Source organism: Plectropomus leopardus, chromosome 17, assembly GCF_008729295.1.
Source record: "Plectropomus leopardus isolate mb chromosome 17, YSFRI_Pleo_2.0, whole genome shotgun sequence".
Classification (NCBI taxonomy): Eukaryota; Metazoa; Chordata; class Actinopteri; order Perciformes; family Serranidae; genus Plectropomus; species Plectropomus leopardus.
Window position 1 is genome coordinate 13,255,798 of NC_056479.1, and position 23,296 is coordinate 13,279,093.

The 23,296-nt window shown below is 37.5% G+C and overlaps 1 protein-coding gene across 3 annotated transcripts; it reads left to right on the forward strand.

Annotated features, from left to right (window-relative positions):
- The first annotated feature begins 533 nt into the window (after positions 1-533).
- zc3h7a (zinc finger CCCH-type containing 7A) lies at positions 534-19,068 on the forward strand. Of its 3 annotated transcripts, none has more exons than XM_042504758.1 (23): positions 534-656; positions 1,951-2,050; positions 4,407-4,446; positions 4,658-4,861; positions 6,805-6,963; positions 8,407-8,487; positions 8,713-8,766; positions 8,850-8,889; positions 8,982-9,337; positions 9,440-9,692; positions 9,817-9,845; positions 9,926-10,070; positions 10,213-10,371; positions 11,262-11,467; positions 11,887-11,987; positions 12,101-12,282; positions 12,418-12,491; positions 14,855-14,991; positions 15,096-15,201; positions 15,304-15,412; positions 15,524-15,657; positions 16,697-16,860; positions 18,365-19,068. In XM_042504758.1, the coding sequence occupies exons 2-23, from the start codon at positions 1,983-1,985 to the stop codon at positions 18,552-18,554; spliced, it is 2,991 nt and encodes a 996-aa protein (XP_042360692.1). In that variant the 5' UTR covers positions 534-656; positions 1,951-1,982; the 3' UTR covers positions 18,555-19,068. The 3 variants fall into 3 exon arrangements, with proteins under 3 accessions (XP_042360692.1, XP_042360691.1, XP_042360694.1); XM_042504757.1 differs by having other exon boundaries at positions 534-652; XM_042504760.1 differs by having other exon boundaries at positions 534-652; positions 14,858-14,991.
- The last annotated feature ends 4,228 nt before the right edge of the window (positions 19,069-23,296 follow it).

Here is a 23,296-nt window from a genome sequence, read left to right on the forward strand (position 1 = left end):
ATAATATATTCGCTGACCCACAATGAACTATTATTTTTTACAGTTTTGCGGCAGCAGTGACTGTAAATATCCCCCTGTAAACCCATCTACTGTGGGATATTTTTAAAGCCGGTTATTATTAGTAGTAGTAGTAGTAGTAGTAGTAGTTGTAGTAGTAATATATTTAATCAAAGATAAAATATTTTTAAAGGAAACGATGTCACAAGAAAAAGAGACAACTGCAAATGCTCCGGCTTTAAAAATATCCCACAGTAGATGGGTTTACAGGGGGATATTTACAGTCACTGCTGCCGCAAAACTGTAAAAAATAATAGTTCATTGTGGGTCAGCGAGAGGCCAACTTTGGTAGCCTCTAATGGTTTAACTAGCTGTTTCAGAGGGGTGAATTTATTACAGACTCAGCTGTTAATTGATCTATGCTTATTAAAGTTGCATTGTCATTTTATATGTGAAATGTTGTAATCTCCCTCACTCTCTGTTGAGGGCAGCACTGCGCTGGAGTCTTAGTTTGTTTGCCTGACATCAACGAAGAAGAAGAAGAAGCAAAGGCGGCCTTCAGCGGTACAGCAGTTATTTTAGCTTAAACGAAAAATCACTTTCCCTCCTTTTAGATAACCGACGTAAGGGTTGTTTGGAATAAAGATACATTCATGTAAGTATGTACATCGGCCATTTTTAGATCTTTTACGTGATTATTTACCAGGTCTCAGCCGGGAGCTAAACATCTACTGCTCGCTATTGTTTGCGTAGGGGAACTAGTTTAACTTGGGCATGCCTATGCTTTGTTAGGTTCACTGTACTTCCTAGAAACTTAGTCGGGTAACGTCATGAGGCTGGTTAGGCCACTGAGTTTCCAGCACCGGAGGACAGTGTTGTGTCTTATCGGTTAACAGGTGTTGTCTCTCAGCAGCGGTTATACTATATGAGCTACCGACTGCTAACCTTTGCTAGCAGTTGATGATTGCTAACTAGAAGTGTAGCGTTACTCTCGGCTGTTACCCCGGCCGCGGGTAGCACACGTGCGCTAAATGCCATGCATCCGTTATCGGACACTTCTTGTACAAGGTGCTTCCTGATTCATAAAACTTAACTTTAAGGTTGTCTTTCTCCACAGTCAGCCCGTAGCTTTCACATAGGTACGACTGTTTAGCAATTGGACCTTCTATACTCTGGAATCTTCCTGGAATAAAGTTAATTTTGGCAAGACAGGCACACCCTTTCAAAGCTAATACTATCACCATCTCCCTGCCTCTTCGTGTGACCCAGATCCTCGTTTGATTACAAAATAATGTTGAAGAAATGTAAAGTAAAAAACAATAACAGGTAGTAAATGTTAGCTTTGACGGAACTGGGTTGACAGTTTGACTTGGCGGTTTTCTGTTCTGCGACATAGCCTTCATATCTAGACATGATATCATGGCATAATGTTACACGCTAAATACGTTAAAAGCTACGTAGATCTGAAAATGTGTATCTTGTTATACACTTGATTTTCTTACAATTTAGACTTAAAAAGCGGGCATATTAGTCAGTGCCATCTAAATGATGTCGGATAACAGACCTGCTATCAAATGCTATGTTTAAACCATTTTCCTGGGCCTATAAAGTGTCCCCTTTGTTGTCCACAACCTTATGTAATTTGGTTTTCAGTTAAATTATGACTATGCCAAACTGTTTTGTTAACGTTGTCGACTCGCACGCTATCAAAAATGTTAAGCCCCAATTTCCGGAACTACACGTGTGTCGTCATTGCTAAATGCGGAAGCTATAACACTGAAGGCAAGAGGACTTTTTGTTGGTAATATAATGACTGTGAACACTGAGGGTTAAAGTTGTCAGAAAACCAGTTAGGCAGCCTGCTGAGCAAGGAGTGCTTTTATGCTGTCATTGTTACATTTTTTTCTGGGAATGTCATTGGGTAATACAGTAATGTACATGTCTTAATTTCAGGTGCTGACAGAGGAGTGGATATTAATGCAAACATGTCCGGAGCGTGTCAGGACAGAAGGAGTCGCTGGCAGGAGATTCAGAAAGGCTTGCAGTTCATCCAGTAAGTTTCATGGTTGAGATCACTTTTTGTTAAAGTCAGGCGCTTAACAAAATTTAACTCATATTTGGAGCCTTAAAACGTAAGCAGACGTATGCAAAGTGTTCTTATTAATGGTTATGATCCTCTGTTTGCCATTTCATAATGTTGCCATGCCCACTAGTCCTTCCTGCCATTCTGTTTTGGAAATATTGCAAAGGATAACTAGATGGCTCTTACTGGCTACAAGTATTTGCCTGTCTGTGTTTGCCGGTCACTTTTTTGTCTTTTTTTTTTTTTTTAATTAAAAGGCCTGGCTACCTCCACACAGCGTGATGCTGGAATGATTTGTCAGCATACCATCATGCATTGTTGTTCAGATCAGCTAGGTTTCAGTTGATTAGTGGCTTTATGTTTTGTTTTTAATGTGGGATATTCTCCTCATCTGATCTGATCTGAGCTTTGTATTCATGCATCAGGCAGACACGCACTACTATGGCCACATATTGTCCACATATTTTTTTAGAGCAGTGCCAGGCACTGCAGTGTTGATTTCATCTCATCTGACAGGACCTTTATTTGTAAAACAAAAGTGATAGATAAATTACTGCTCTGTACGTCATTGTTGTGTAGTCAACTTGAAACTTCACTGATGTAATGATGTGATATCTTGTCAAAGATCACTGGTGGAAGAAGTTTTCTGTAATACATTTGAAAAAATACTCTGTTTCAAACAAAAGCTCTGCATTCAGACTTTTACTTAAATAAATGAACAAAAGTATCAGTATCAAAATATACTTGAAGTACCAAAAACAGAAGTTCTCATTATGCAGTATGGCCAATTTCAGAATAATACAATACTGGATTATAACTAGTGAAGCATTAATATGCGCACCATTCTAATAATGCAGCAGGTATAGGTGGGCCTAAATGAAGTTATTTTAACTTAACCATTGCTTGAATGGGTAAATTTTAATTTCATTTTTTAAACTATGTTTAATAAATGACAAATAAGTCTACCTTGTACTTTGTATAGGCAGCTTAATACATAATAACAAATTAATTGATTCACATTTTCTATTAATAATCTAAATCTACAAAGTAACTATTAGCAAAAACTTTTGAATAAAAAAATGTTATAAATACATTTTTAAAATGTAGTTTTGTAGAAGCAGAAAGTAGCATAAAATGGAAATATTCAATAAAGCACCTCAAAAGTGTATTGGGTAAACGTGTTCAGTTACTTCCAACACTGTCTAAGTCTGATGCACAAAAAGTAATGGCACTATTATGAGCCATATTATTTTAGAAAGTAGTTTGTCATTTGCAATATACCATCTTAAACTCTAAGGACTAATAACAGTTAAGACATTTGTGTAGTGGCTGTTTTCTTCATTACTTTGAATCTGCTAAAGAGCTCAGTGTGCCTCAGTGGAAGACTGATGATAATCTAAAACCTCGTTACCCTCCATAGTTCAGTGTGCCAAAAAGGAAAGAAAACTTTAAATGCCTGGCAGCCGCTGAACAAGAAACCAGTATAAAAAAACAAATTCACAGTAATTATTGCGCAATTTTTCTTCCTGATGTGTTATGATACAGCCTTCGATCATGTAGCCTGTCTCCAAAAAAAATTAATAATCTGCCCAATTTCACAATTCACCAAGTGATTAATCTCTGTTGCTGACGTTAATCTTGACCGTAACTTCAGTTTAGTTAGTTAGTTATCATGCAAATGTGTGTTATCATACCGTTTAACCAAATCACAACAGATCTGTATGTCTTGGCTTGGTTTTTAGTATTTGTCCCCATTTGAACCATGATGAGACATCTACAATATATATGGCCTATTTACCCAGTTTTTAGGGTAAACAGCAACCATGTAAATACAGCTGCAGTGTAAGAAATAATAAAAAAAAGAAAGTAAAGGTTTGTTTACAGAATGTTGCTGCTTTTGCTGATGTGTTTCCATTCAGCAGTCAATGTCGTCATCAACTGTAAACACAGCAACCTGTCAAACCTACTGACACAAACAGAAACACACCTTCCTGTCTTTATATTCTGCTGTCTCAAGTATAGATGTGGTTTTCTTTTGGACAATGCAAAACAGAATATACCCTAGATGTCAACTGATGCATCATAGTAAAATTTATTACAGTGTCAGTTCATATACATATACAAGCTGCTTCACTCAATTTATTGTGATAAACATGAAAAATAAGATGTAAAGGATGACCAAATGATAGTAGCATTAGTCACAGCTGTACTTTGTACTAAATTAAAGGTTATGAGCCCTGGAAGCTAATGAACTCTAGTAATACTGTCACTTATTTTTTTTCTGATGACACTTTGGAGATTTGTAATGTAACCTTTTTTTTCCCAGATCAACCCTTCCATTTCCTGGAAGTCAAGAGCAGTATGAGGTAAGCCATGTAAATTTCACTGTGGGTTTTCCAGCTTTCATCTTGTATTAGCACTTGTGTTGAGATAAACCGATTCAAGCATGATGATGACAGGGGCACACCAAAGGCAACCTGTAATTTTTCGTTTTCCAAAATAAAAGTGTGAAGATGGAAGGACAAATCAGGTGCAGTATGTTTCTTTAATCTTGATTTGCTTCTCTGTGATTTTCAGGTGTTCATTAAGGATCTTGTGTGGAATCTTTATGGAGAAGGAAACGATGTCTTTAAAGAAGGGGATTGGACAAAATCCATTGAGATGTACACCGAAGCCTTGAGTATAGCGGAGTACGCTGACTCGGAAGACATCTGTGTTCAAACAGGTTTACTGGAAAAGCTGTATGCAAATCGAGCTGCTGCCTACCTAAACATTGTTCCGGTAAGTGGGTGGTGACCATCACACTGTTCAGTTTCAGTCCCAATGACTTTGAATTGCCTCTCTCTTAAATAGTATATGTAAAGTCCAAATGCAACAAACTGTTTTGGTCTCATGAAATTGTTCCTTTAATTGTGGTTTAATAGAACTCTGCACATTTGGTTAAATGTTTCTCACAAGTTTAGAGATTCCTTGCTCTACATATCACCTATATCAAAACAAAATTCACAGAATGCCAGAAAACAGTAGGAAGTGGGTTGTTGATGTCACTGCAGCGTCAAAAGAAAAGGCCTGTTTTGTAACACCTTAATGTCCTTGGTTTTGTAAGCATCTTTTTAGGAAGGCACCTCTGCATCTGGCCCATTAGGCAGTGTTAACCATTACCTGGTTTTGTTGGTACATGTCCTCAGCATATTTTGCTATTCATGTACATTACACAGTTCAGCTGCTAACTGCCAATCTTTTGTTGTTGACCTCTCATTACACTCATCTCACTCAGCAACAGGTGCGTCTTCATCTGCCTGTTTTCATGCACATTTTCAGTTTGCGCATAAAACCCCCCAAAAGTAAACGCCAACAAAAATAACAATAACAATAATAAGCTTTTAAACTACGGGTAGGTGGAAAAGTTGATGTATTGGAAAAGTAAATGTGATCAAGTGCAATGGAAAGAGATTTAGTGAATAAATGATGATGCATGGTCATGACATGTTGTTATTGTAAAGGCCACGGTAAGCTGTCTGGATGGCTGTTTTAATGTGCTTATGTATGCATGCAGGGCTGTTACCAGACCTCTTCCAATAGAACAGAGCTGTAACATTAGTTGTTCAGAAATGTCTTGTTTCCCTTCTCAGTGTCCAACATGGTGCTTTCGCTGTTATTATAAGTTCCTTGCTTTCCTTCGTATAAGTTTTGACTCCCAAATATTTGCGTGAAAGAAGAGGATAGAAAAGCACATAAATTGTAGATTCTCTGAAAAATTCTGTTAAAATGTGTGCTATATTTGAAATGGATTTTTTTCTGAAAAAAATAAGCGATTAGTTACCAGTTAATGGGTGTCGCGCTTTCAAAAGCAACATTAATCGAGTTTACATCCCTAGTCAAAGATACACTCAGTCTTCTCACTTACCTCTTGGCAAGTTCATAAAACGACTTTGTTGCTAAACTTATTTGTTTACTAGCATCTTTTTTCACAACATTTGGACTAATAATTTGAAATTTAACCTTAGTTTGACAACTTGAAACAGTCTGAGGTTCCATACGAATTACAATGATTTGGCTGTCATGCAAATATGGATCAATAAAGAAATGCATCTATTAGTGGGAAGTTTATGAATTGATTATTATAAATATGTCAAATAATTATCCATCTGAAAGGTGTCAGCTCCATGCACAATGAAATGACTAATACTATAAACTACATTCATAATACTTGCAGTATGAAAACATTCAGTATGCACAGTGGCAGCTTCCAAGCCTGGCTGAATGACTTTTCTAGGCAAAACATGTAATATCTGAGACATTTTATTACCAAGTATCATGTTCAAGTACTATACAAACAAACAAAAAAAATCATACCACCTCATATGTTATAGTGATAAACTCTGATTCAAGTATTTTTGAAGTATTTTTCATGTTGCTTAAATACTTAAATCTGAAAATCAGTTGAGAAACTTAGGAGCCAGTAAGAAGACGTCATTTGGGAAAAATTGATGCTTTCAGAGAAACAGTCAGTTCCTCTTTTGATGTTGGTGTCCATTTTTATTGAATCATGTTACATGGCAGTAAAAGCACTATCTTCAGGGAAACCCCACCCATACCTGAGTCAACTCACTGAACACATAAAGTCAATTTATGATCAAACAGCAGCCTCTTTGTTCTGAGTTCACAAAAGCACAATGTTTAAGTATAGCTTTTGTAACTCTGTAACATATCTGTTTTTTTAGGGACTGTATGATCAAGCGTTAGAAGACTGTGAAAAGGCTCTCCAGTTGAACGAGGGGAACTACAAAGCGCTGTACAGAAAAGCAAAATCCTTGAAGGAGTTGGGGAGACATCAAGAGGCCTATGAGGCTGTTGCCAAATGCTCTCTAGCAGTGCCTCAGGTAAGATGTAGCATGTGCGTGTTTTGTGTTGATTTATCCAAATGTGCAGGAGATCCACTGACTTTTTCATCTCAGCAAATATGACAAAAATAAAGCGAAATGAAATTCTGCCCATGCTGCTTGCGGGAACAGCACACCCAGTGGAGTTATGATGTTTCATTTAATTAAATTTTTTGTAATTGTAAAAAAAAAAAAAAAAATTAATTAATATTTGATGGTAAATGATAATAATTTAAAACAAAAGGAGCTCTAAAGTAGCTGTCGCAAGGCAGGAAGATTGTTTATTCAAACCATTATAAGTTTTACCTAACATGTATAAAAAAAAATAGGTTATCAAATAACGTCAATTATGAATCACTCCTTTTGATCTCGCTCACTCTCGCATCAATCCGAGGGAGGGTTCTGATATTGGAATGACCCGACTCACCGCCGGATCAGCAAACTCTCTGTTGCTACTTTTACACAGGTTAGAGCCGTGCTGCCGCCCGCCACCAGCCCACTTTCATGAGTGACTGACGAACCCACAGAGTTTGCTTCCTCTTGTTTTTCCGTTTTAAGGCCAGTGACAATCAGTGTTAAGGTGCATTACCACCACTTAGACTGAGGTCACTGATCTGTCAGGTAGCTTTTAAGGAATTGACTGAAAAAAGGGGACCTGTTACAAATAGAGGAGCGAAAGCACATGTTCTGGGCTAAGCTTCACCCGCCTATACAAGTAGCTTTGTCTCTCATTGTATTGCTTTGCCCTATTATGGAAATAATGCACAAAAATAGCTATTTGAACTGTTTTTTTTGTTTTTGTTTTGTTTTGTTGTCTTAGAAAGAATAATCAAATGTTCTCTTTGGACATTTTGTTAGTTCTGGAGCTAAACCTTTAACTGATTTGGGTGTTAACTATTTAATTAATTACAAACTTGTTTGATAAGTCAGTTTTAGTAATTACAAAAAAACAAAAAAAAAAACATCGGTCACTACCATCAGCCAATTGCATTGCTTATTTGCCGGTGGTCCAAGGCAGTCAGCTACATGATTACTGGCCAATACTGATGTACGGCTTATACGTACATGCATCCCAATGTTTTTCCTACAAATACACTCACTCCATCACATGTGAGTGATGTATAAGACTGTATATGTGGTATCAGTATCAGGATATGTTGTGGCAGAAACGTTTTGACAAGATGTTGACAACCTCTCTTCATCTCCAGTATGATAAATCACTTAAGTTTAAGGGCAATCTTAGTGGTGTCTTACCTTTAGATTTACTGAAATACATACCATATGGACCTTTCGTGATTGATAAAAGCAACTTTAACAAAAATTAAAAAAAAACAAAACACTTTTGATACAATTTGTTTTAAGGAAAGGGAGTCATGAAATTATTGGTTAATGAAAATGAACAAAGATCAAAGCAGTGATTGATAATTTATGTTGTTTCTTCAGGATACCAGTGTCACACAGCTGACTCAGGACCTTGCCAAAATTTTGGGATTGAAAATCCGTAAAGCTTATGTAAGGAGTAAGGTAAGTGTGTCGGGAACTATTTTTAAACGTCACAGCACTTGGCTTATTTTGTGTCCCTGTAAACTTTTTTTCTTCATGTTGTAGCAAATATCATAAATTTGAATCTGACTTGCAGCGTTGTGGCTTTTAAAAATTGAGTTTGCACAGACATCAAAATGCTGCCCTTCTGTATAATGAACAGTCATAATTTAATTGAGCTAATTGTGTCAATTTCTGTTTGAACAGCCTGCCTTGAATGTTTTGCGCGGATCAAGTTATCAAGATGCATCATGTGACAAGGTAAGCAACATAACTATCTAAAATGCATATCTATACTCTCCCAAGAATTACGTGTTGAATGAATTTCTTCTGTGTTTATACAGTTCTCTCATGGCTCGTCTTCAGTTGAAGATATAGAAATTGGTAAGTTAAAATACGTAATACAGCTTTATACAGTTAATTTTAAGGGGGCAGGACAAAAGTCACTCACCCTGATTTCCCCTGATGTGCTTTAGAAGTGCCTCAGCTGACCCAGGATAGCAGCATTTTGGCTCCAGTCCCAGCTCCAATCCAACCTCCGGTGGCAGCGCACCCGCCTCTAAATGAAGCAGCGGTGGATGAACTTCCTCCAAGCAACAGCATCTCATCTGTAACCCTGTCTGAGCCGCCGGGCTTCGAGTCCGTCTCCCTGCCTGTGTCTGTCCCCCTGTCTGTCCCTACGTCAGTCCCTCTGCCCGTGCCCACATTTGTAAATGGATGCAGAACCAGTAAGCCTTGCACGATGCTCGAAACCAGTCGAGATTTTGACGCAGACATCATTGGGGACGACCTAGATGATCTGCTGGACCAAGCTGGCCCCGAATCAGCCTTGGTTAGTCAGCAAATATGACCATAAGGTCTCATTGATGAATAAAATGTGACAACATGTTGATTTCTAAGCAGAAGTGTGACTCTGGTTTGTCTCTTCCTTCAGGTTATTCCCACAGTGAAGGGTCCTCTTCCTCTGCCAACCAGTATTGCCTCGGGCAGTTCCTTGTCGAGTCCATTCCTGATGCCATCTCACATCAGCCCATTTCCCTACAGCAGTGCCCAGCAGTGCACCGTTACTCTGCCCCCGCTGTATCACAAGTCGGGGTCAAGTGCGTATTTTGGGATGGACACTTTTGATGCCCTCCCCCCACCACTGGACTCTCTGGATAGTCTCTCCATAACAGACTATAAAACAGGTACTCTTTCTGGCCTGCTTAATCATGGAGTTTGACTTTGGTTCAAATGAAAATGTCAATTAGTATAGAAAAATATCAGCTGACGAATACAATATTATTTTTCTCCCCTCTATTGAAATTTCAGATTATGTTCCGAGTCCATTCATTCCACAGGTAATTATTATTACAACAGTTGCCAGCCTAGATATATGGGCTTATATTTAGTCAGAATTTACATTTCTTTTTTTTTTCAGCTAAACAATAATGACACCCCAATGGGAATGGCTGTGGGTATGCCTGAAGTGAAGGGTCTTCCTGCTGCTGTGGATTTAGCAAAGAATCCCTTAGCTGAAACACATGAATTCAAACAAGCATGCTCAATCTGCTACGTCAAAACTGGTGAGGAATTGTTTGTTAAAGTCTGTGTTTGTGTGTGTGTGTGTGTGTATGTGTTTGTAAGGTTGGGTGGTAGGATTTTGTAAAAAGAGGGAGGTACTGTTTGTTCTAATGAATGTTATTTTTTGAATTTTGATGTCCACAGGGCCTGGTGTGTTGGATTACACACTTCATACAGAAGAGCATAAATGCAAAAAGGATGCTTTACTCGGCAGAATCAAACATTCACCAGACAAAACGTGGAAGCTCATTCGGCCCAGACCAACAAAAACACAATATGTTGGACCCTATTACATTTGCAAAGGTAACATTTCTTTCCTTACTCAGAAATTTGTCTCATTTACCTTCATATTACCATTATTGTTAAAATAAATAAATAATGAGTTGCAGGCAGGGGTAGTCAATTGAAATTCAAAGAATGTCTAAATTGTGTCATATAACTTTCCCCTACATCTATAAAACAAAAATAGTGTGACTGTGATGCGTGTTTTATATGCTGTTGATATGCTGTTTGTTTATTTAAACATGTTATTGATATGCTTGTGCTATGTTTTTTTTTTTGTTGTTGTTTGAAATGTTTTAACTATTGTACAGTGTCTTTGAGTGTGTGAAAAGCACTTTATAGATAAAATGTATTATTATTAATATTATATTTATATTATTATTATATATTATTGATTGTCAATTTTTTAATACAGACGTTGAACTTGTACAGCACTTGAACAGAAAAAAAATGGCCATCTGTACTATAAATGAAATTATTTCTAGCACAATGAACTCACAATTTAAGTTATATGAAACAAGACAGATTTTTTAATTTAAAAAAAAGCATCACTTTTATAAAAAGGAGGGGGTTATTATTTAGTAACAATCAGTAATTGTTCATGTGTCAGGATAGAACCATCGCTTGGTGTAGGTTTGCCATTTGGTGTTACCAATCCTATGGCACGTATTTTCACATAAATAATGACATTATTTGAGGAGCATTTGTAGCAGCTTTTGTGCAGTTCCTGACAAGTCATGTCGACATACATTTATTGTCATTTTACAACACAATGAAATACAAGTTGAAGTCTCTTCATGCTACACAAGGGAACACAAACAAAAAAATCATGGTGGAGTAAGGAGGATGAGGTTAGGAGTCGTACAGCCTGAGATGTGACAGCAAATACTAAATGGTAACTGTTGTTTCAGAGGTGGCTGTTGGAAAAGAGTGCCTGTATCCTGGCCACTGCACATTTGCATACTGCCAGGAAGAGATTGATGTTTGGACTCTGGAGCGGAAAGGGTTTATCTCCAGAGAGCTCCTCTTCGATCCTTATGGGCCCAACTCCAACGTCAGGTTGACTGTCCCCAAGATCTTACAGGAGCATCATGGGATATTCATGTTTCTCTGTGGAGTGAGTGTTTATTTGATTTCTAGAAATGAGTATGACCTTAGAGTGTGAATTTAAGAGACACTCACTGCAGTTGTACAGTGCTGCTGGAGGTGGATGTGGTCATGACACCCATTCACAGCATTGCTTTTTATTTCGAAAATATGCTTGTCTTATTATAAATGGATATTCACCTCAAAGATATTTTGTACATTTATGCATATACATTACCATATACATACAGCACACATATTGCTTATAACAGCAAAACTAAGAAATAAGGCCATTAAATACAAACGTTAATATAATGAATGTGATGCTGCGCTTTCCTAATTTTTTGCTTCTGTGTGATGTTTGTCTTGTGCTCATTGTGCAGCGGCTGCAGTCTGCTGCGTTTTTATAGACTAATAAAATTTTCCAAATGCATGTTGTTTAATTTGCAGGTGTGCTTTGACCATAAACCCAGAATAATCAGCAAAACCAACAAAGATGATCCTTCGCTTTGCTCTCATCCAGTGACAAAGCATGACTTTGAGGATCATAAGTAAGTCATTTCATATTTTACAGCTCTGAAACCATCACATAGCTTATGGATTTATAATTAAATCTACCATAGCACAAAAGGTCAACCTGTGGAAAATCCTTTTAATCTTTTAGGTGCCTGGTCCACATTTTGAAGGAGAATACGGTCCGTTATTCCAAAATCAGACCGTTGAGTCATCAGTGTCAGCTGGATCTTTGTCGTCATGAAGTCCGCTATGGCTGTGTGAGAGAGGACGAGTGCTTCTACGCGCACAGCCTCATTGAGCTGAAGGTCTGGATGATGCAGCACGAGCTCGGTAAGAAACCTTCAAACATTCCTCCTAGGGTTATGTGGTGTTTTACCTCAAATACAGTTCTAAAATATTATTTTATTTCCAACTGCTTGAGTGAATATTTCATTTTTATGTGTTATATATATTTGCATCATATAGGTATCACTCATGAAAGTATTGTCCAAGAGGCAAAGAAGTTTTGGAATGCAACAGCTTCGTTGCAGGGAGCCCAGGTAAGCCCAATATATGGACTCTTTTCACTGATTGCTAATGCTTTTTTCGAAATTCTTAAAACAGCAAAACACTTACATCACACAAATATTTACTGTTCAAAACCACATTTTCTTCATTGCATACCAGCTATATTTTTCAAAAAGCAATTTTATATTTTCAAAATGTGGCAAACCCAACTCAATATCAAAGCAATATTTCACAACACAGACATGTTTTCTATCGAAGAACAGTAATCCTATAGTCAAAATGCAAACAGTTGATCACATTACAAAAAAGCGTTACTTTTTATTAAGGATGCATGATACTGGATTTTTTGCCAATATCTGATACGCCAATATGTAACAATTAATTTTGCTGAGAAACACATACCAATATCGATATGTCCGCTTTTTTCTCCGTCTAATTTTAGTGATCATCAAGTCTCTTCTGTAGTGCAAAATTAACATCATATTATGCATACTATCATTGTGATGGCCAACCAGCAAGTGGAGACATAAATACTGTGCTTTTCTATGCATGTAATATGCATTAATTGTGCAAGATAAAAAAAAAACAACTTGGACTTAAGGTTTATGTTTTGTACATGTTTACTTTGTTAAATAAACAAATAAAAAATAGGTTTGTGATATTGGCAGAAATCGGCTTGTTGGCTGATACTGATATTTCATTTTGAAGCCAATATCTCTCGATACCGATGCTGTGCCAGTTTATCATGCATCCCTACTTTTCATGTTTCCGTTTTACCTGCATAAAGTAGACACTATCATATCCGTCTCCTTATACAATTTAGTTTCTTTTTATTTTAAATCACTACTTTTTGTTGGAATATCCAGTGTGTGCATTTTTGATAACATGCTATCAAAAAGTGAGTGAGTTATCTTGACTTTAACATACGGTACAAAAAATTGTGATTTCTGCACATAAAGCTTAGATGGCAACATGGAATTGCTGCCAGTAATCAGCAAATATCCAACATACAGGCCTTCCATGCCAAATGTGTGAAAAGAAAAAATACACAAATATTGTAGGTCCAACTATTCTTCTCCTTTATCCAGACATTATTTTCTCTTTCGGCTCTGTATCCACATTGGACAAAATCAATCCAAAAACTCCCCTTTCCTTTTTACTGTATTTGTTATCCAATTGTATCTGGTAGTGTCTCTGAATGAGATTAGAATCGGCTGTTGATTTATGTAACACAACTGAAATCAGTTATTTTTCAATTTTTCAGTGATCTGTTGATTAAAAAATGCTTGTCAACAATTTAAATAGCATTTGAGCTGCTGTTGTTTCAGAAGTAGAGTCTTCATACCATATTTTAGGTTTTGAGCATCAGGTTTTAATTTCTGGTATGCTGTGTTCAAACATTTGTAAATAAGACAAGAGAGCCATAACCTTTGTAGTGGATACGTTTGTTTAAGAATTTAGAAAACATGTTGATTGACTGTAAAGTCTGTATAAATGACATGATTATTGTTAATGGTAGGGACCACAACAGACAGATGTGGTGCTAATTGTGCTTTGAGTTTTGAAAATGTGATTACAAATTAGGGCTGTGACAGCATGGATTTATTTGTACATTCCTCTCATTGTTGTGAAAGCGATATCTCAAGACACCTTAAGGGAATTTCTTTAAATTTGACACAAACATTTACTTGGATTCAACAATGAGCTGATTAGAATTTGGTGGTCAAAGGTCAAGGTCACCATGAACTTGCATCTGTCTCATTTTCATGAACACAATATTTCTAAAAGATGGTCTTGAGGGAGTTTTCTCAGATTTGGCACAGACGTCCACTTGGATGCAAGAATGAACTGAGTATAGAATCTGGTGGTCGAAGGTCAAGGTCACCATAACCTGCCTCCGTCTCATTTTACTGAACATACTATATAAAGATAGCCTTGAGGGAGTTTTCTCAAATGCGGCACAAACTTGGACTCAAGAATGAACTGTTTAAAATCTGGTGGATGAAAATCAAATGTCATGGTCATACAACATGTTTTTGGCCATAGCTCAAGAATCTATAAGAACCACCTTGAAATTGCTGATTATATAGATCTTCTGTGTGTCAAGCATCCATGCTTTTAACAACATGGATGTAAAGAAATGGATGAAGTGCCCCTTGGCTGGTGCGCAGAGGCATATGTGGTGGTATATCTAGTTATAATGTCATTTGTAGAAATGTAACCATGAGTCCATTTCTGATGGCTGTTCCTTGGCTTTGATTTTGCTCAAAGCAAAATCAAAGACAAGTAAAGTAAAGTCACTTGATTTGTGTACATTTTGGCTAAATCTTTTAGCTTAATCACTCTTGATTTGTGATAGTCACAAAGATTTAACCAGTCCTTCACATTTTATCAGCAGCTTTCCAACCCACAGAGAAGATTCGGGCCTCCAAATCTGAAGATGATGTTTGTTTGCAGCCAGTGCTGGAGAAACGGCCAACTAAGCGAAGCTGACAAAAACAAGAAGTATTGCTCAGCTAAGGCGAGACACACGTGAGTATCACAAATTCTTGAACACGTGTCTCGTGGACAGGATGTGAATTGATAAGCGAAGCAATCCAATACATCACCACTAACTCAGATTCTGTCTTTTTCAGGTGGGCAAAAGACAGGCGGGTTGTGCTTGTAAGTTCCCATGAAAGGAAAAAGTGGACAACAGTTAGACCACTTCCAACCAAAAAACCCATCCCATCTCAATTCGAGGTGCGTGCCAAACATTTTTCGACCCCAAGGTTGTTTGCTCGTTGCGTCTCATTAAAACAAATCTCCTGGAATGGTCACCAAATGTTATTTTCCCTTTCTTAGATTTGCATGCATGTGACAGCTGGCAAGAAGTGTCAGTACATTGGGAATTGCACATTTGCGCACAGTGTAGAAGAAAGAGACCTTTGGACCTACATGAAGGAAAACAACAGTGAGTTATGTCAAGGAGATGGGCTCTCTTACTTGGTAGAATTCTAATTAGTGGAATTTAATTAGTATGTGATGCACCAAAAGTAATCACTCATTTTATCCTCTTGTTAAGTTCCAGATATGGATCAGCTTTATGAGCAGTGGCTGCAGTCTCAGAAGCCTGGCTGGGGTGATGAGACCTCCAATAACTCTGTCAGGGAGAATGGCAAACAGATCCACATGCCAACAGACTACGCTGAAGAAGTGGTGAGTTTAAAAGCACAGCAGATATGACACATTGTTATCTTCTGATGTTAAGGAAGTGTATAAACTGGCCAGTGGTGTTCAGTTTATACTGTATCTCTAAGAGCCAAGTTTTAGTGAAACCCTGCAGCTTTAAGAAGTTGATTCCCTTTCTGGTTTGCCATTTGGAACCTTAATGGGACAGTTCACCCCAAAATCATAATACACATGTTCCCTCTTAACTGTAGAGATGTCTATCAATCTATATTGTTTTGGTGTGAGTTGCAGAGTGTTGGAGATCAGCCGCAGAGATGTCTGCCTTCTCTCAAATATAACAGAACGAGATGGCCCTCGGCTTGTGGTGCTTTAAGTACCAAGAAAATACATCGAAAACCCAACAACAATGTCTCTCTCCTAAATAATGACCCGGTGACTCAAGATAATCAACAGATGTTGCTATAAGCAGTTTCATGAAGGAACTATTTTCTCTCTTCTCTTCGTAACACTGTGTGGAAGGAAGTGTGCGTTCTGCTTGGCTGAAACTGTTAACGTTAGCCAGCTTAGTGGTGCTAGGCGAGCCAGCAAGAGATGCACGCTTCCTTATGCACAGTGATGCGGAAAGAAAATAGCTACTACATGAAACTGCTCACAGCAAAGTCTGAGGATTATCTTGAGTAACCAAGTCAAGATTTCTGTTTTGGTTTTTCAAAAGCACCACAAGCCAATACCATCTAGTTCCATGAATTACAGTCTAGATTGAAAAATAGAGGTAAGAGATAAACTATGTGTTTTTCATTTTGGGGTTATCATGTCTATCTGTACACACAAACTTGCCAGCAGCGGTGCTGTATTGCTCCCTTTTGCTAAATAAGCATTGAGTTGGCAGAATTGTGTTGATGCTTTAAAAGCAATTTGTGCCTTATGGTTAAACTGTGTGAACATTTTCATAACATCTTGTTTTATTTATTTGCTAAGTTCTTGAAATAAACAGCGAGACATTTGAACGAAATAGATGGTAATTAGTTGTTTGTGTGAATGAGATTGCTTCGTTTGTTTTTCGCAGGCTGGCAATCACTGTTGGCTGTGTGGGAAAAACTGCAACAGTGAGAAGCAGTGGCAGCAGCATATCACTTCAGAAAAACACAAAGACAGAGTTTTCAACTCTGAGGATGATCAGAACTGCTGGCAGTATCGGTTTCCCACAGGCACTTTCAAAGTTTGTGAGAGGTGAGATTACCAGCCACAGTACACTGTATGTCTGTGATCGGCAACGCCCGGCCCGCGGGCCAACATTAGCCCTCCAACAATAATATCTGGCCCACCAGATTATTTTGATAAACTCATATTTTTTTTATTTTTTTTTTTACAATATTGGACTGACAGTCCCACAAATAGGTTATAATGTCCAAATAGAGAGTCTACCCCTGTGTGAACAATGCTGATATCTATGTTGAGAGTGGGAGTGAATGACAGAGACGGACACAGTGGGCTGCACTGTAGTAGACAGCTCCCGGTGCTAAAGTAGTGACATGGTGGTATGAAAAAAATAGCACAAGTTCAGTAAATCATTCACATGTTATTTTACTTATGTGACTGTGGGCCACGGCACCACACGTGTGAACAGGAACAAAGGTAATTTAGTTTAAATTTATGAAATAACACTGACACAAAAAGCAGCGAATAAAAAATGGAGAATCTGAGGTAAATGACACAGTGATGCAACTATCTGACGAATAGCCCGTTACTGTAAAAATACAAACTACATAGATTACCCTGAGTCATGCACCAGCTATGGAAAAATAATTGGGAATTGGGAAAATAATTGCGCGTCTATGCGGCGAGTAGCGGACCTCGCAGAAAGGCTCACCTGTTTCACGGAGGCCATGATACCATCCATTGACTTGCCGTCCAGTATTATAATCTTTGCACGTAGCGACAGCTTCACTGCAGATGAGACACATCGGCTTTGCATTCACAAAAACCAGGTAGGGTGAACGCATACTTGTCTTTCCATTCTTCAATGAACGCCCTATTTTCGCTGTCAACTTTCCTCTTTAGACTTTTTGATAGTGACATTTTCTCTTGCTAGCTAGCAGGCTAAATGTTTAGCTAACTTCACTCTGCACACAACGTAAACTCCAGCACGCAAACCTTATTTTAAAAAATGCTACGTTGTATGTGAGGAGTGCGGTCATCGATACCAAGAAATAATAGAGTAAAATGATATAAAATAATTATTAGAATAAGTTAGGCTCTGGTACATGGTCAGTCCAAGTGGTGATGTTTTGTGTGTATAAAAAAAAGAAGCAGTCATTTTCAAAATTAAAATGACAGGCTACATGTTTATTAATCACAATATGAAAAGGGGAAATAGAACCAAGCTCATTAAGAGCATTTCATGACTAGATTCTATGTATGAAATTCCTGATTTAATTTCATAATGGGCCTATCCATGTCATGTTATTTCTTGAGTTATTTTTAACCATTCTCTACATATCCCACAAATGTGTGTCCTATAAGGCAGTCTGTTGCAAATTTCAGTTGCTTTTTTTTTTTTAATCAATCAATTTATTGAATTAGCCTTTGATTCTGTTCTGGCCCACTATCTAATTGTTTAGAAAAAAATTGTCCCGACGCCAAACTTACTTGCCGACCCCTGCTGTCTGTCTTTGGTTACCAGTTTGATTCCAGCTGTTTTTGATGGTTGACCTTTGATCTTGTATTTTGACAGGTACCTCAAAGGCACGTGCACAGAGGAGGACTTGTGTAAGCTGGCACACGGGGAGCAGGAACTAAAAGAGTGGATGGAGCGCAGGGAATTCCTTTTGATGAAACTTGCCAAAGCCAGAAAAGACCATCTTATAGCACCAAATGACAATGACTTTGGAAAATACAGTTTTCTGCTTAAAGACATTATATAATGATGTGATGACAATATTCATGCTCTGTTGCAATGAGTTCAGTATTCAAAAAGTCTTGAGTCAGGTGATCCTTGAGAGCCTCTGAGGTGCACAGGAAACGGCCTGACAGCATAATTTTAAAGAGGGCGTTCAGGACCGGCCCTCTGATTGGTGGCCGGTGTACTCTGATCTGAACTGCAGGAGTGTTATCGTTAACAGCAAATACTGAGTGGAAGACACTTGACGCTTTGCTATGCACCATTCACTAGAATATCTGAAAACGGTGCTGAAAATGGCATGTGTAACCCTTGATCAGAGACGTGTTCAGATACAGTTGACCTTAAAGTAATTTCTTTTCATAAGCAGTTTGTATATGTTAATGACCTTTACCCTTCAATATGTTGAGTCTAAAATAAATTGAGTTGACATTCTCTTATTTTAATCTGTCAGCATAGGTCATTTTCACTTTCCATTTATCTAATAGTGTTACCAGTGTAATGGGCACCACAAAAAATAAAGCTTCTTTTTTAAATAAGTGTTTATACTGCTGTGTGTTTGATTTAATACATATCTGCAACCAGTAGTGGACAAAGCATTCAGATCTTCTACTCAAGTAAAAGTAGCAATACTATATACACATATTCCAGTACAAGTAAATGAATACATTACAGTGTCTGTAGAGTCTAAAAAAGTTTTTAAGAAGAACTTCTCAACTTGGTTTCAGTGTGAACATTTGTGCAAAGCAGTTGCACGCTGAATTTTGCATGAATATGCTGTTGTGGAAGCGCGTAAAGCGGGGGTCGGCAAGTAAGTTTGGCCTCGGGACAGTTTTTTTCTTAGCAATTAGATGGCGGGCCAGAACATAATCAAAGGCTAATTAAATGTATTGCTCAAAAAAAAAATGCAACTGAAGTTTGTGACAGACTGCCATTGTAGTTGAATACAGGCTGAAAATAACACATAGAACAACCACATCGTTAAAAAGGAAATTATAAAAGTAATCCAGTGATCGTTAAAAAGAAACAAGTTTTATTTGACACTGGGCCACAAAAGGCTCCCTCCGGGGTGCGCTCTCTTCTGTGATTGGTCAGGAGAGGCAGATCCATAAAACAAGTTAAAATCCAAGTCTGATGCCTAAAATACCGTATTTTACTGTTTTACCGTATATTATACCGTTTTTTCGACAGGCTAGACTATGACGTTACTCTGCCGGCTATAATATGTCATTTTCAGCCATTTTTTGGACGTAAAAATTTGACGATTTTCGTTTTCAGTAATTTTTTTGACATGCTATGTTATGACGTTTTTGGCCTTATTTGGCCTTCACTTCCGCTTTGTATACACTGACAGACACTACAAGCTGTAATATGTCATTTTCAACCATTTTTAGGAGCGGCCATATTTTGACTTTTTTTGCCATACTATACTATTGCCTTTTTGGCCAATTTTTTGACATGCTAAAATATGAGGTTTATTTGTTTTTTTGGCCTTTATTCCCACTTTGCATACCATGACGCGTCTCTACAAGCTATTCTATGTGGTTTTCAGCCTTTTTTAGGAGCGGTCAAAATTTTTCAAGTTTTCGCCATACTATACTATTTTTGGGAGTGGTCAAATTTTGAATTTTTTCGGCATTTTGCCTCTTTGGCCAATTTTTGGACATGCTAAAATATGAGGTTTATTGATTTTCTTGGCTTTCATTCCCACTTTGCATACCATGACGCGTCTCTACAACCTATTCTATGTCATTTTCAGCCATTTTTAGGAGCTGTCAAATTTTGACTTTTTTCGCCATACTATACTATTGCCTTTTTGGCCTATTTTATGACATGGTAAAATATGAGGTTAATTAGTTTTCTTGGCCTTCATTCCCACTTTGCACACCATGACGCGTCTCTACAAGCGATTCTATGTCATTTTCAGCCATTTTTAGGAGCAGTGAAATTTTGACTTTTGTCGCCATACTATACTATTGCCCTTTTGGCTATTTTTCTGACATGCTAAAAAATAAAGTTTTTGGCCTTTTTTGGCCTTCATTTCCACTTTGCATACCACGACGCTTCTTTATAAGCTATTCTATGTAATTTTTAGCCATTTTTAGGAGCGGTCAAATTTTGACTTGTCGCCATACTATACTATTGCCTTTCGCGCCATTTTTTTGACATGCTAAACTATGAGATTTTTGGGCCTTGTTGGCCTTCATTCCCACTTTGCATACCATGACGTATCTCTACAAGCTATTCTATGTTGTTTTCAGCCATTTTTAGGAGCGGTCAATTTTTTACTTTTTTCGCCATACTATACTATAGCCTTTTTGTCCATTTTTCTGACATGCTAAAAAATGAAGTTTTTGGCCTTTTTTGGCCTTTATTCCCACTTTGCATACAATGACACGTCTCTACAAGGTATTCTATGTCATTTTCAACCATTTTTAGGAGCGGTCAAATTTTGACTTGTCGCCATACTATACTATTGCCTTTCTCGCCATTTTTTTGACATGCTAAACTATGAGGTTTTTGCGCCTTGTTGGCCTTCATTCCCACTTTGCATACCATGACGCGTCTCAACAAGTTATTCTATGTCGTTTTCAGCCAGTTTTAGGAGCGGTCAAATTTTGACTTTTTTCGCCATACTATACTATTGCCTTTTTGTCCAATTTTTGGATATGCTAAAATATGAGGTTTTGGGGCTTTTTTTGGCCCTCATTCCTACTTTGCATACCATGACGTGTTTCTACAAACTATTCTATGTCATTTTCAGCCATTTTTAGGAGCAGTGAAAGTTTGACTTTTTTCGCCATACTATACTATTGCCTTTTTGGCCATTTTTTTTGTCATGCTAAAATATGAGGTTTATTTGTTTTTTTGGCCTTTATTCCCACTTTGCACACCATGACGCGTCTCTACAGGCTGTTCTATGTGGTTTCCAGCCATTTTTAGGAGTGGTCAATTTTTGACTTTTTTCGCCATACTATACTATTGCCTTTTTGGCCAATTTTTGGATATGCTAAAATATTAGATTTTGGGTCTTTTTTTTTGGCCCTCATTCCTACTTTGCATACCATGACGTGTTTCTACAAGCTATTCTATGTGGTTTTCAGCCATTTTTAGGAGCGGTGAAATTTTGACTTTTTTGGCCATACTATACTATTGCCTTTTTAGCCAATTTTTTGACAGGCTAAAATATGAGGTTTATTTGTTTTTTTTGGCCTTTATTCCACTTTGCATGCACACCATGACGTGTCTCTACAAGCTGTTCTATGTGGTTTTCAGTCATTTTTAGGAGCGGTCAAATTTTGAATTTTTTCGCCATACTATACTATTGCCTTTTTTTTTCCTGATTTTTGGATATGCTAAAATATGAGGTTTTGGGGGCTTTTTTGGCTCTAATTTCCTACTTTGCATACCATGATGAACTTGTTTCTACAAGCTATTCTATGTCGTTTTCAGCCATTTTTAGGAGCGGTGAAATTTTGATTTTTTCGCCATACTATACTATTGCCTTTTTGTCCAATTTTTGGACATGCTAAAATATGAGGTTTTGGGGCCTTTTTTTGGCCCTCATTTCCTACTTTGCATACCATGACATGTGTGTTTCTACAAGCTATTCTATGTCGTTTTCAGCCATTTTTAGGAGCGGTGAAATTTTGACTTTTTTCGCCATACTATACTATTGCCTTTTTGTCCATTTTTGGACATGCTAAAATATGAGGTTTTGGGGCTTTTTTTGGCCCTTTTTCCTACTTTGCATACCATGACGTGTTTCTACAAGCTATTCTATGTGGTTTTCAGCCATTTTTAGGAGCGGTCAAATTTTGACTTTTTTCGCCATACTATACTATTGCCTTTTGGCCATTTTTTTGTCATGCTAAAATATGAGGTTTTTTGTTTTTTTGGCCTTTATTCCTACTTTGCATACCATGACGCATCTCTACAAGCTATTCTATGTTATTTTCAGCCATTTTTAGGAGCAGTCAAATTTTGACTTTTTTTTCGCCATACTATACTATTGCCTTTTTTTCCATTTTTTTGGATATGCTAAAATATGAGGTTTTTGGGGCTTTTTTTGGCCCTCATTCCTACTTTGCATACCATGACGTGTTTCTACAAGCTATTCTATGTGGTTTTCAGCCATTTTTAGGAGCGGTGAAATTTTGACTTTTTTCGCCATACTATACTATTGCCTTTTTGTCCGATTTTTGGATATGCTAAAATATGAGGTTTTGGGGCTTTTTTTGGCCCTCATTCCTACTTTGCATACCATGACGTGTTTCTACAAGCTATTCTATGTGGTTTTCAGCCATTTTTAGGAGCGGTGAAATTTTTGACTTTTTTCGCCATACTATACTATTGCCTTTTTGTCCATTTTTTTTTGACATGCTAAAATATGAGGTTTTGGGGCTTTTTTTTGGCCCTCATTCCTACTTTGCATACCATGACGTGTTTCTACAAGCTATTCTATGTGGTTTTCAGCCATTTTTAGGAGCGGGTGAAATTTTGACTTTTTTCGCCATACTATACTATTGCCTTTTTGGCATTTTTTTTTTTGTCATGCTAAAATATGAGGTTTTTTGTTTTTTTGGCCTTTATTCCTACTTTGCATACCATGACGCATCTCTACAAGCTATTCTATGTTATTTTCAGCCATTTTTAGGAGCAGTCAAATTTTGACTTTTTTCGCCATACTATACTATTGCCTTTTTTTCCCGATTTTTGGATATGCTAAAATATGAGGTTTTGGGGCTTTTTTTGGCCCTCATTCCT